Below are 12482 nucleotides of genomic sequence, written 5' to 3' on the forward strand. Positions count from 1 at the left end.
CAAAATCTATTTGTGCGATCCTCGACTTGGCCCATTTTTGAATTTTTGCAGCTCGGACTCGATGTCGATCCCTGCCTTTGCCGCTAGGGACAACTTGACTAATTCCAGAGCTTCTGATTGGCTGACCTCACTTGTCGTAGGGCCAAGTCTACCTACTGGTAAGGAATTTGCCAGCTTTGTTTGCTTCTATACCTTGACTGGGAATGTTGAAAACTATGCCTATGTCTGATACCAACTTTTTGCGTGTGTCAAAAGGCAGGCCAACAAGGAGTCGTTGGTGACAGATGGTGAAGTTTGAAGCCTGTCAATCGAATTCCCTAAACTACCTACACGTTGTTCCTGTTGACCGCGGTCATGATGCGTCCTCGGCAACTTCCAAAGCCTACGCGCTTGCCCTTGTCGCCACAGACGCCTCGCAGGGTGACAGTATCGCCGTCCTTCAAGAACCTCCTCGCGTCCATGCCGTAGAGCAAGACATCCTTCTTTCCACCATCTGTCATCTCCAACAGACTCCCCTTCTCGCCCGCTTCTGGCCCGCTGATGGTGCCCGATCCCAGCATGTCTCCTGCCCTCATGGAGCAGCCGCCCAGGGTGTGGTGAGCAATCATTTGCGGGAATGACCAGATGAGATGCTTGGAGCTGGTGCGAGTAACTGTGGTGGTGTCGCCTTCGGGAGCTGTTTGCAGATTCAAGTCAGTGAGACTGTCTAGGGCACAGAGGGGCAGCATGAATCATGGCAAATGATAACGGTTACTCACTTGTCAGGTCCACCTCGAGGTTTATATCAAGCACGGTATCCTCCCTATCCTCAGTAATATACTCCTGCAGTTTCACACCAGTGGACACGCTGGGCTTCGTCCGGAAGGGCTCCAGGGCATCCGCGAGCACCACCCACGGGCTGATGGACGAGCAAAAGTTCTTGCTGTTGAACGGTCCAAGCGGCACGTACTCCCAAGCCTGGATATCCCGCGCGCTCCAATCGTTGAGCAGCACGTAGCCAAAGATTCTATCAGCCGCGTTCTTGATGGACACCGACTCCCCGATCGGGTTTGTCGGCCCGCCGATGAAGCACCCCAGCTCCAATTCCATATCAAGCCTCCTGCAGGGAGCTGTCGTCGGCACTTTGGGCTCTGCGGCGGGGTCCAGCAGAATCTGGCCCCAGGGGCGAGTGACGGGCGTCCCCGAGACGACGATGGTCGAAGCTCTGCCGTGGTATCCGACCGGCAGGTGGGTGTAGTTGGGCTGCAGCGCATTTTCCGGACTCCTAAACAGGCACCCGACCGTGTACGCGTGGTGGTAGCCGGCGTAGAAGTCTGTGTAGTCGCCTATATCCATGGGCAGATGCATCTTGACCAAACGCTGCGACAAGAGGGCCTTTTCTCGTAGCTCAGCATTGTCTTTGAGGAAGCCTGGTGTCGACGTGTCTGTGGCCAACAAGCCTTGGATGGCTTCCCGGACTTGGCGGTGCACAGGCCTGCCGAGGGCTGCAAAGGCATTCAGCGTGGGGCGCGAGAAGATGCCCTTTTCGGCTTCTCTGAGCATTGGGAAGACATCATAAAAGTCGGCTTGCTGCTCGAGAACCTTGAGGTCAAGCACTGATGATCCAATGGCAATTGCTGCCCGGGGAGTTGTGTCGTGCTGGGTGCTGATGATTCCAAAGGGGATGTTTGCCAACGAAAACTCGCTGTCCTCGTCCACATCTGGCACCCACGTTCCTGACATTGTTGTCGAGTTCCAGATTTTATGATTAGGCAACCAAAGTGCAACCAGGTAAGCTACCAAGGGAGAAAATGACAACAAGTCAAAATTTGCAGGCCTGGTTTTTGAAATGTTGATGTTGCACGAAGCGTGTATGACGGTAGTCTTTGCGCAAGTGATCCGCGCGGGGTTCTAGAATCTAGTAACCAAGCCGATGCAGGCCGAGCCAAGGCGGAAGGTCCGGGCCCCACTTATATCCATCTAGCCCCATTGTCACCCACTTCAAGCCGGACCGTTGGTATTATCCCAGCGATATACTATCTAGGGCTAGAAGGAAATTATCTTGGTCAATGTTACTTGAATGTCCGAAGTTTACTGGCAACATTTCGGGAACAGCAGGTAAGCAAGATACTATTATAGTTTGTCCTTATAAGTATGGCAAGGCAGCCTTATGCTACATATTTGATCTTGAAAACCCAGCAGATTTCCTCATTGTCCAACAGCTTCTGATCGACTTTTATTTTCAAGCTCTTGTCGCCTCCTTGCCCTCCTGGAGAGCCTACGATCTTAAAGGCGAGTTTCTCGCCTCCTCCGACTCCGAGCAAGCTGACCTCATCACCCTCAAGAACAGGCACCGCCGCGGGTATGGTAACATAGCCATCACCACCAATCTTGGGCTTTTCCAGGAAGAGCGAATAGAAAGCATCCTTTGCCCGCGTAAATCTCACGTCCGGAGTTGCACCGTCACCACTGCCCACGACCTGACTCAAAGGGAACCAGTACGTCGTGTTGTAAATGCTAGCTTCGTGCCGTTTGATCCACCGCCCGGCAATTCTCAGGTTGTCAGCCATGATTGGCGCGATGGTTCCGTCGGGCTTCGGTCCGACGTTGAGCAGGAAATTGCCGTGCTTGGATACCATGTCCACGAGCGTGTGCACAATCGTCGTCGCGTTCATGTACTCCTCGTCCTGGGTGGCGCGGTTATACCCGTAGCTGTACGGGTCCATGCCCCTGTTGGACTCCCACTTGAAGTCCTGCGCGCTGCTAAAGGTCTGGTACTCTGGCGTGTCAAAGTCGGCCGCGTGCGCCGTCCCGCAGCGGCTGTTGATGGCCACCTGGCGGTTCTGCTTGCGGGCCTCGTTCCACCAGCGCGCGGCAAACTCTGCGGTGCCGTTGGAAGCGCCGCAGTCGCACCACATGATGTCGGTGCCGTACTTGTACGCCAGCGTCTCCATCTGCGGGACTTGGAGGTCTGATATGTAGTCATTGACGGGTATGTAGCCTGTGTACGGCTCCTTGACACCAGTGAAGGGGTTCAGAGCCAGGCCGCCCGTCCACGAGGTCGTGCCGGGGCTCTCGGTCTTGGGGAACTGGTCGAAACCGTACTTGGCCCAGTCTGGGTGAAACCACTCGGGTAGTGAGAAGTAAGTGCCTCGCTTCATGGTCGGATGGTACTTTGCGGCAGCCTCGAAAAGCTCGCCCAGCAGATCGCGCTTGGGGCCGTAGTGCAGGGATGTGCGGTTTGAGGTCTTGCCCGCGTCAAAGATGGCGAATCCATCGTGGTGTTTGGTGGTGAGGACGAAGTACTTTGCGCCTGCGTCGGCGATGAGATCAACAATCGCCTTGGGGTCATATTTATCCGCCTTGAATTCGGGAAAGGTATAGTCGTAGGCCCAGTCCTTGCCGTACGTCCTCAACCGGTGTTCTCTGAATCCTGAACGGTCTGCTGGGGGTGGGTGTGTAGAGTACCACCAGAACCACTCGGCGTAGCTCTCGTATGGGGTTGAGTTTCCTAGTAATCACAGACATGGTTAGCGATCAAGTTCCATAGAAATCCGACTTTAGCAGGAGAAACACACCCCAGCCCGTGACCGCGTAGGGTCCCCAATGTAAAAAGATGCCAAACTTGGATTCGTCAAACCAATCAGGCGACTCATGCTTGGCCAAGCTTGAAGAGTCGGCAGTCCATTCGGTCAAGCCCACTTCAACGCTGGAAAATGTCTTGCTCTGCTCGGTCTTGCCGTCCATGACATGCGCAACCACATCCACGGGCTTTGCCGTTCCGCCCTTGACACCAACATATGCCTTTTGCTGATCACCCGGACACAGGCGCTGGACAAGACCTGGGCGCACCGTCGTAAACCCATCGCCGGTGAGCTCCACCGTCAACCCCTTGCCCGAAACACAGTCGGAGCCGGCGTTGTTCAGTGTGACCTCGACGACCTGCGTGTCGCTGTCCCACCACTTCTGAGTAGGACGCAGGCTCTGGACTTCAACAGCCGAGCCGCTGTACAGACTGATGGAGAAGATGTGCAGCCTACTCTCGGAGACGTTGGTCGTGGTCGGGAGGGTGATGGAGGCGAGCTGCTTGCCAGGCGTGAGGGCAGCGGAACGCTCAAAGATGTGCGTTGTGTTGTAGTTGACCTCTCCACGCCCGGTGTACCGGCTCGGCAGGATGATTTCTCCACGGTTGATGGTCAGGAAGTTGAAGAAGGACAGCGACCGCAGCTCGTACAGGGACGTGGTGTTGTCCGTGTAGGTAAAGGTCACGTTCTTGGACACGCTCGCGGTCTCTAGGTCGCCTGCCACCAAGAACGAAGCACTGAAAAAGGATCCCTTGTCGGCAGGCGGTGCGTGGATCGTCTGCCCGGCGCAAATGACATTGTCGGGATTCCCAGGTCCAGTGTAGCCGGGGAAGCTGTACTCAATGCCGGTTTGGGTAGATGTGTAGACCTTGCTTTTGAAGCCAGGGTCTGGGTACGAGTCGTTTTTGACATCAAAAGCCGCCTCTAGTGGTTTGCTCCCGAATCCCTTGTTGTTCATGAGGGTGCTTAGATCCAAGGGCATGGATTTGCCATTGAGGCCTGCTGCTTCAGCCGCCTGTGCGGCGCAGAGGCCGATCACAATGGGTCGAGCCCAGCCTAGCATCCTGAACGAAGGTGAATAGAATTCACCAATTCAATGGGTGACCCGTGGAAAGTCAAACGAAAAGCGGCACGGGAGACATGACCTAAAGTTAGCTTTTGAACCATTTTTTGGTGCCCCTTCGGATCCCCCTTCGGGGTAGTCCACGCTGCCCTAGATCCCCCATTCCCTGTTGGATCGTCCCCACGAAAGCACTGTGACATCAGAGGAGCCATCAATTGACCCAAGGTAGGAGCCTGTCGAGGTAACGTTTCTCGCCTCTTATCAAAAAAGTTGATGGTTGATGGTAACGAAGACGGTCCGGGACTCCACTTCCCCGCACTCATCTCTTCTCCAACTGCGGGGGATGTAGGCTTGGAGTTTCCCCGTCGGATTTGGCGCGGAAGTCACGCCAAAGCAAAGTAGAATATCAGACTACGCGGTGCATAATCTGAAAAGGGAAGAAGAAAAAAGGCAAAAAGGTTAATGGGATGGGCATGACTTGGGGTGATGAAAAGTAATTATACAACTGACAATAGAGACGCGTCTTGGTGGTAGCTACCTACTGCTAGGTAGATAAGATGTGGAGAAAGGAAAACGCGCTAAGTGGAGCGAGTACGCTGATTTGCCAATTCAGGACATGGTCACTTTGGGCATTACTTCAACTTCAAAAGACAGCGCAAACAACAGCAGAGAACTGTGGTTCCGAGAATGTGGCCCTGACTTGGCGTATCTGGGTTGCCTTTTTATTCAAATTCTGGCCGTTGGTATCATTTTATCTTAATATCTCATCTCTACTATACTATTCTCGTCCTCCGATGACGGTCTCCCAATGCTACGGTCCCTGGAGTTGTTTATATCTGAATACTGGGTCTGATAACAACCCTTGATATATCAACTGCAGGCTCCACCGAAATGCTCGACTGAAAATAGATATATCAAGTCAGCGGCTCAAGGCACTGTGGGATTATATCAGTGTCCATATTCCGTCATTGAGGAATATTATACCAACAAGGAAATAAAAGGAGAGACCAAAAACATGCTGCTGTGAGGAGTTGAACCTGATCCTCCGATCGAAGGTCTCCAGAAGGAAAATAAGTACCGGCGCTTATACAAGGCACCCGTGAAGGGATAGGGGCGTGCACCACTACACCACCCCAGCTGGAGATTTTTGATGGGAATGACTGGCAGTCAGTCATTTACGAGTTGCGGAAGCAGTTGACAGGCTCGACATTGTGTGGTGATTGGCGTGTTTGGTAGGTAATTCAGAAGAGGAAGGAAACATTTGGGTTGGTTGGTCATGGACTCTGGGGGTTGGAAGCAGGGACCCACAACTTGCTGGCAGCTATAAAAATTTGAATGACTTATGCTGGCGCCCTTATTCTGAGGTATTGTTCCTTAAAGCAGAAGCAATATATATGCACAAGATATATCATTATACCTGTGCTGTAGAGCGTGACAACCCCAGTTCCAGTCTTTGATACAGTAGCATCATTGTGAGTAGTCTAATCGCTACAATTAATGTACGACCTGAGGATTGAACGCGTTACCTTCTATTCCAACAAATATAGTAAAAATGCGGCTCCCAAAAAATGGGGAAAAATTGAGGGCCAAAAATGAAACCCAAAAACATACAACACCGAGGATTCCCCAGTGGTCACCCACCTGAGTACTAGTTCGGCCCTCACTGGTTTGACTAGGGGAGAGCGGACGGGATCCCGTATATTCCAGTGGGTATGGTCGTATGTGATTGAAAACGTTAGCAGACTTGTTTAAGAAACGTTGTGCATTGTATAAAGCGTGCCGGCTGACATGTGCGCAACCCATATCAAGGAGCCATGTACATATATAGGCTTGCATAATGCGAACCAAAAGAAGCGAATCATGACAGCTGCCGTCGGGACCCAGTCGCATAGGGCTGAAAATCACCCGACGGGTCTTGACATGGCTACAGCTCAGTTTGACAAGGTCGACAAGGATGGAAGGGACGATGGCACCGGGAAGATACCCGACTTGCGCTTGTGCAGCGGCTATTACTGCCCCTATTCCGAGGTCAGGCTAGAACAAGAGCCGTGTGTAAAGTCTTCCCAGTTTCAGTAACCACAAACGCTGAACATCAAAGGTTGAAGCTATTAACAGAGCTTCTGGCCATGGCCAACCATAGTGTGCTTGTATAAAAAAAAATAAGAAAAATAAGAAAAAGAAGCCCCCACACTGACTACGTCTGTCTTTTTTAACCCACATGAAAACACTTTCTGTATCCTAGGTCGTTTGCAACAAAAAGGTGGTGAGGATTTGGTATCTCATTTTCTGATATCCGTCATATCGAGCTGGAAACGAAACTCGATCACAAAGCTCACCCTTAGCAAGACGATCATCCGGTACAGTAGGAGAAGCACAAAGTTGACGACTACTGCGTTTTTCGTCACTCTCTAAAGTAATAGTCGTCTTATCGCTGCCGGTGGTGTCATTTACGTACCCAGAGACCTCGTCGTCAAGACCATTACGAGACTTGACAGTCTCACTCTCGGCTTGAAGCTAGGACTCCTCCCCTGAAGTTCTTGCAAGATTTGGAGCGCTCGGCGGAGGGAAGCACTCGATCACCGTGCTGAGACCCTGCTGCATAATCCGGCTTCCAAGGTAGAGCCGTACGACGCTCGACAAAGGTGGAAGAGCTAGCCTCTCAAGGCGGCGAGCAAAATGCCCGTGGTCGAATCCCCAGGACCAGACCTCAACGAGTGATATCTAGATATGGGGACCATAGCCAGGTGCAGCTAAATGTGACCAGAGGCAAGGGTCAGGAACAGGCTGAACAGTCTGTCCGCTATGCTGGAGAAAGATAAAGATCAGTTGAATGGATTAGTAGGCGAAGACGCTGGCATCAAGTCATAGCCGGCTTCCTGGCTAGGTCACACCTTGAAGTAATCCCCTTCGGAAAGTTATGCAGGACATTGCTCACTCGGGGCAGGCAGTAAGTACCTAGGTAGTAGGAAAGTAGCATAGGCATTTTGGCGACCCAGAGCAAAAAGCTGTGTGTTACCCCCAAATCATCTCGACATGCAAAAAGTCAAAATATATGAACAACTGCATTGTCCCTAGGCGGCATCGAACCGTCGACCTTCAGATTACCCATTTATTATATAAATGGTCATAGAAACTATGAGACTGACGCTCTGCCACTGAGCTATAGAGACTGATGATTATTTGGTGGATGATGGCGGCGGTTGCGGGCTGCATTATGTGGGCAGAGTGGGTAGAGTGGCTACTGTTTAGGGCTTTGGCGGATCCCGTCGATACCAAGCTTAACATGGATCTCCTCGGAACTGATCGGGATAGGTCTATGGCAGAGAGAGAATTCAAGGTAAAGAGGCAGCAAAAAGAAAAAGAAAAAGCAAAAGTTTAGGCGTGTGCGGTTTATGTGGATCGAACACATGACCTTCAGATGTAGGGCTGAAGTGGACTTCAGTCTGACGCTCTCCCAACTGAGCTAAACTCGCAACCATAGAGTTGCATCATGGACGTATGGCATCTATGAAAGCCAGGATCTCGGTGCCTCTCCGTGCTGACCGGCCTCTGCGAGGGACAGGTACCCAGCTTGTAAGACCTGTCAGATGAAAAACCGCTTTATGCTGGAGATTCTGCCATTCCCATCGGCAAATTAGATAGCTTAGAGATACATGAAAAGGAGAGACGACCAATGGAGAGAAGTCCCGGGACAAAACACAAACAATTCGAAAGAATTTCTCCTCGAGAGTTAGGTAGACCTCGGACTCTGCCTCAAATACAGGACAAAGTATGAAGCTGCTCCAGCAGTACCGTAGGGCCTGGCAATCAATACCAAAACCAACAGTTGAAGGTAACGGGATCGCAGTTTTGATGTGTGGTAGTGTTGTGCTGCACAATTGGCAGGAGTCTGAGGGGCCAACCAGAAGTAACGTGTGGAATCGTGCCAGAAGGTGCAAGAGTAAACAGACATTAAAACGAGAACAAATACTGCGTTCGGCCGTACCCTACTGACCAAACTGGAGGTCTCGGGAGAAGTTGGTTTTGCTTTGGGACCTCTTTCAACCAGGCCGCTGTACTAGTTGGAAGTTATGCTTGCGTTACGCAGTGCGCTTCGACACTGGATATCGTTCTCGTTATAAAACTCAGATAACCATGATAGAAGGTATAAATCGCATATATCAAAGTTTGAAGGCATTAAAAGATGTATATAGGCAGGAAAATAGGTATATAGGTGGTACACAGTCGATTAGATAAGTGGTTAGGTGGGCGGTCTAAACATCTCCGTGTTTATACGAGGTGGTCCCCAAAGTGACTGCTGACTGCTATAATTAGTTACTGTCTTACAAATGGCTCCCTTTTCTACGGTGCAGGGCAGACTCATCATTGATAGCTCCAGAACGCCTTACAATTTATTGCTGTCCATCCGAGATAACTTGTATCATGAAGTGATCACATAAACTATCGTCGAGTGCCCATAGACGATTACAAGGTGAGTGTATCCACATTTATCCTGCTCAGCAGCTAGCACGACTACACAAACATAAACACCAAAAAAACAAATGCAGCATCACCAAGGGCACAGCAAAAACCAAAACTGTGGGCCCCTACAAGATCTGCTGTCTGTTTGATGACCGTAGCTGGCTTGGCCCGCAGCACGCAGCGGCCCGAGGCAAGCAAGGCAAGGTTGTGTTTTTTTTTTTTTTTTTTTTTTTGGGATGCGCGCCAATCATGACGGGGATCGACATGTGGTTGGCAAGTCAAATCCCATGCTTTCCCGGCCTACCGGCAAGCCGGCTTGTATTTACAAGGTTGGCGAGTGATCTACGAATCAGTGTCCGAACTGCTGGCATATCCCAAACAAGCTATTTGCGGGGGGGGGGGGGGGGGGGGAGCAGAAAAAAAAAAGAAAAAAGAGAGAAAAAAGGAAAACGCATGTAGATCAATCACCGTTCTCGTCAAAATGTGTCCATCACTTTTCAACCAGGGGGAGCCCGGTATGGGATTTTGGCTATTGTCAAGAGTCATTGAATATGATCAAATGGTGAACACATATGGACAGGAATGCGGAGTATTATACACGCAGACGCTGATCAATGAATCGTGGAAAAAGGCACATGACGTAGTCTAGTCTCCCCATCATTATCAGCTTCCAGCCTTGTGTTATTCCCAAGTCACAAACTCCACAAGCGGTCATGTTGAAAGGGATAAAAGTAAAGAATATCATTTGGCGTGAAAAAGACCCATGCTTCCTCATAATGCCTAACATGCAAAACTATGAACTATGTGCCCGCCCAATATGTACAGGAGAAAAAAGGAAAAGAACAAAGAAAAAGACATGATTAGGAGCCATCACTTCCTGGTGAGGCTGGTTGCAAAAAGCGACTGGTATCAATGAGATGCCATGGCAAGAAACGGAAAAGGGAAAAAAAAGTTTTTGAGCAAAAAAGGCGTACCACCAACAAGCGAGATTCCAATGACAAATTCCCCCAGTTTTCTCTTGTTCTTTTTAAATGTAAAAGCTGAGGAAGTTGGCCAGCAGGTAGTTGTAACTCTCGTTTCTAAAGTTGTCCGGGATCAACTTGGCATCGTTGGCATTCATGTTCAGCAGCTCCTGGTTCTCCATCCACTTGGGCCAGTGCTGGACCTTGATGCCCTCGTTGGGGTCCAGGTTGTACAGGAAGTTTGTGTAGTACGAGACGGTGGTCCTGCTGGCGTAGTTGGGCAGGATTCCGTAAAAGACCTGCAGGAGATCGCTGCCGTGAAAGGTTCCCGCGATGGGGGTGCCGTAGTCGTAGCTGGACAGGTAGGACCACGACGGGACGTCTGGGTGCAGGGTCGCCGAGGCGAAGAGGAACAGCCGGCGCGTCAGGGTAAAGGTGATGTCACCAAGGATGGCGGCGAGACGCTTGAATTGAGGGTACACCTGGTTCAATTTACCGGTGCGGAAGGGCGAGCCCTCGCGCGGGTCGTCGGGGTATGATTTTACCAGATCCTTGATTTTTTGAATATCGGTTGCTGGGAAGAAGATTTCTTTGAGATAGCCGACGAGCATCTCAGTGTTGGTGAGGTTGTGCTGGAAGAGGGCAAAAATGCTACCCTCATCCTCCTGGTCGCCGATAATCATGGGGACGGGATAGTATCTCTGCCCAAGCAGTAGAACGTCAGGGCTGGCCCTGAGAACTTTGCCGTCGGGCCTGGGGAGGTATGATAGCGCGACCGAGTTGTAACTCAGGAGGCCAGGAGGCGCGTTGGCTGCCTTAAGGAACTTCTCGTAGGGGAGTTCGCGGAGACATTTCAGCGTATCGGATCGACCCGAGCAACCACCCGCTTTGACGACTTGGTTGTAAACCTCCCTGCCCTTGGGACAATCGACGGGATCAGCAGGGATAATGCTGCCAGAGTTCATGATGGCGGCGCGGAAGAGCGGCTTGCCTTTGTAGGTAGCGTTGCCGTCGTACAGGGCCATCTGGTCAAATACCGAGATGGCGCCGGCAGATTCGCCCCAGATGGTGACCTTGTCGGGATCGCCACCGAAAGCCTCGATATTGTCGGCAACCCATTCCATGCCCATGCGCTGGTCCAGCAGCCCAGCGTTTCCAGAGCCCTCGGCCTGGATCTCCTCGCCTGGCATGAAGCCAAAGCCTCCTACGCGGTAGTTGACCCCGACGAAAATGAAGGGCTGGCCTTGTTCCATTGCCCTCGTAAGGATCGGCGTGCCAGAGTACATTGCATTGCTACCAAGCTGTTTACAAAGGTATACTGTTAGCGGCATGGTACGGTAGGTAGCACGGATATGCAACGTCTCGGGAGCCGCGCTCCGCAACAAGCGCGCCTGCCTAGAACATGACATCACACTAGAGAACGACGTACCTCGAAACCACCGCCAAAAATCCAGAACAGTACGGGCAGTTTGTCACCAGCCTTGACACCTTTAGGCCTTTGCACGTTGATGTTTAAGCAGTCCTCGGTAGAATCCAGGATCTTTTGGAAAAGCCCCTTGTTGAGCAGATTCCCAATGACCTGCGTCAACATACGGCCGGTTGAGGAGGAGAAGAACATCTGTGGGCATTGCGGTGAAATGCGCATCGAGGCATCGAATTTGCCGAGCGGCTTTTCAAGTCGTACGGGTGGCCTCATGCGCAGGTCACCCAGTGGGGGTTCCGCAAAGGGGATGCCCTTAAAAGATTCGACGTCGGCAAGAACTGAGCCTGTGATTATGGACCCATCTTCCAGCTTTACTGTAGGTGCATCCTTACGTGCCTCGAGCTTCAAGCCATCTTCTGGTTCTCTCAGATCAATTGGAACCTCGAAGCGAGAGAGATCCAGTTGTGGGAGCCGCGGGTCCACCGGTGGCAGCTGTTGTCGTATTACCTGGGAACCGGCTACCGTCAGAAAGACGGCCGAGAAAGCCGAAAGAATGGAGGCTTTCATTGTGTGTTATGCTCTCCCTCTGAACGGTTCAAGGTTACAACAAGGCTTGAAGCTGTATGATGGATCAAACAAATGAAGGTAGTTAACTGAAATGGTATCAACCTCAGTCAAGAGGCGAAATGGATGACAACGAAGAATGATGGGCGAGTGTCTGGGAAGGCACTTGTCTAACAAAGTTTCTTCGGGGGTTTGAGGGAGGCACGGGTGATGGGATATATATATACGCATTGCTTGCTGGCAGAGCACTGCTTGTGTGGGAGTGTGGGTGTGGACAGGACAATACCTTTCACCGGTGGATACAGGCAGCCTGACTGGGCGACTAGACCACTTTGACCGAAGATCCCCGAGTCTTTTCCCAAAAAAAGGTACAGGACTTTGTGGTCTCGATTCCGTTTTGTTGGAATCCGCTTTACGGGAGCAAAGACGCACACGCAGCATTGGCA

General features: G+C 51.4%; 3 protein-coding genes and 3 non-coding genes across 6 annotated transcripts; all 6 read right to left on the minus strand.

The window, feature by feature from the left end:
* Positions 1-155: 155 nt before the first annotated feature.
* Positions 156-1874, minus strand: MGG_00317 (fumarylacetoacetase). The gene is made up of 2 exons (XM_003718723.1): positions 759-1874; positions 156-676 (listed from the first exon to the last, which is right to left on the minus strand). The coding sequence occupies exons 1-2, from the start codon at positions 1720-1722 to the stop codon at positions 327-329; spliced, it is 1314 nt and encodes a 437-aa protein (XP_003718771.1). The 5' UTR covers positions 1723-1874; the 3' UTR covers positions 156-326.
* A 209-nt stretch (positions 1875-2083) lies between these two features.
* On the minus strand, positions 2084-5106 carry MGG_00316 (tissue alpha-L-fucosidase). Its single transcript, XM_003718724.1, has 2 exons — positions 3558-5106; positions 2084-3490 (listed from the first exon to the last, which is right to left on the minus strand). Exons 1-2 carry the CDS (start codon positions 4624-4626, stop codon positions 2148-2150), a joined length of 2412 nt encoding a protein of 803 aa, XP_003718772.1. The 5' UTR covers positions 4627-5106; the 3' UTR covers positions 2084-2147.
* Positions 5107-6230: 1124 nt separating this feature from the next.
* On the minus strand, positions 6231-6346 carry MGG_20355. Its single transcript, XR_001729810.1, has one exon. It is a non-coding gene; the product is annotated as a 5S ribosomal RNA (ribosomal RNA).
* A 1346-nt stretch (positions 6347-7692) lies between these two features.
* On the minus strand, positions 7693-7796 carry MGG_20245. The gene has a single exon. It is a non-coding gene; the product is annotated as a tRNA-Met (tRNA).
* Positions 7797-8010: 214 nt separating this feature from the next.
* MGG_20246 lies at positions 8011-8099 on the minus strand. The gene has a single exon. It is a non-coding gene; the product is annotated as a tRNA-Phe (tRNA).
* A 1880-nt stretch (positions 8100-9979) lies between these two features.
* Positions 9980-12072, minus strand: MGG_00314 (lipase 4). Its single transcript, XM_003718725.1, has 2 exons — positions 11479-12072; positions 9980-11350 (listed from the first exon to the last, which is right to left on the minus strand). Exons 1-2 carry the CDS (start codon positions 12037-12039, stop codon positions 10115-10117), a joined length of 1797 nt encoding a protein of 598 aa, XP_003718773.1. The 5' UTR covers positions 12040-12072; the 3' UTR covers positions 9980-10114.
* Between the last annotated feature and the right edge of the window lie 410 nt (positions 12073-12482).

The sequence above is a fragment of the Pyricularia oryzae genome, chromosome 5 (assembly GCF_000002495.2).
Source record: "Pyricularia oryzae 70-15 chromosome 5, whole genome shotgun sequence".
Taxonomy (NCBI): domain Eukaryota; kingdom Fungi; phylum Ascomycota; class Sordariomycetes; order Magnaporthales; family Pyriculariaceae; genus Pyricularia; species Pyricularia oryzae.

What these genes read in the sequence shown, in the direction of transcription:
- MGG_00317 (XM_003718723.1), bottom strand. Translation starts at nt 1,722, where the DNA reads ATGTCAGGAACGTGGGTGCCAGATGTGGACGAGGACAGCGAGTTTTCG. An exon ending in CCTCGAGGTGGACCTGACAA is followed by an intron (nt 677 to 758) that starts GTGAGTAACCGT and finishes ATCTGCAAACAG; the next exon opens with CTCCCGAAGGCGACACCACC.
- MGG_00314 (XM_003718725.1), bottom strand. Translation starts at nt 12,039, where the DNA reads ATGAAAGCCTCCATTCTTTCGGCTTTCTCGGCCGTCTTTCTGACGGTA. An exon ending in TTTTTGGCGGTGGTTTCGAG is followed by an intron (nt 11,351 to 11,478) that starts GTACGTCGTTCT and finishes CTTTGTAAACAG; the next exon opens with CTTGGTAGCAATGCAATGTA.
- MGG_00316 (XM_003718724.1), bottom strand. Translation starts at nt 4,626, where the DNA reads ATGCTAGGCTGGGCTCGACCCATTGTGATCGGCCTCTGCGCCGCACAG. An exon ending in CTACGCGGTCACGGGCTGGG is followed by an intron (nt 3,491 to 3,557) that starts GTGTGTTTCTCC and finishes TGTGATTACTAG; the next exon opens with GAAACTCAACCCCATACGAG.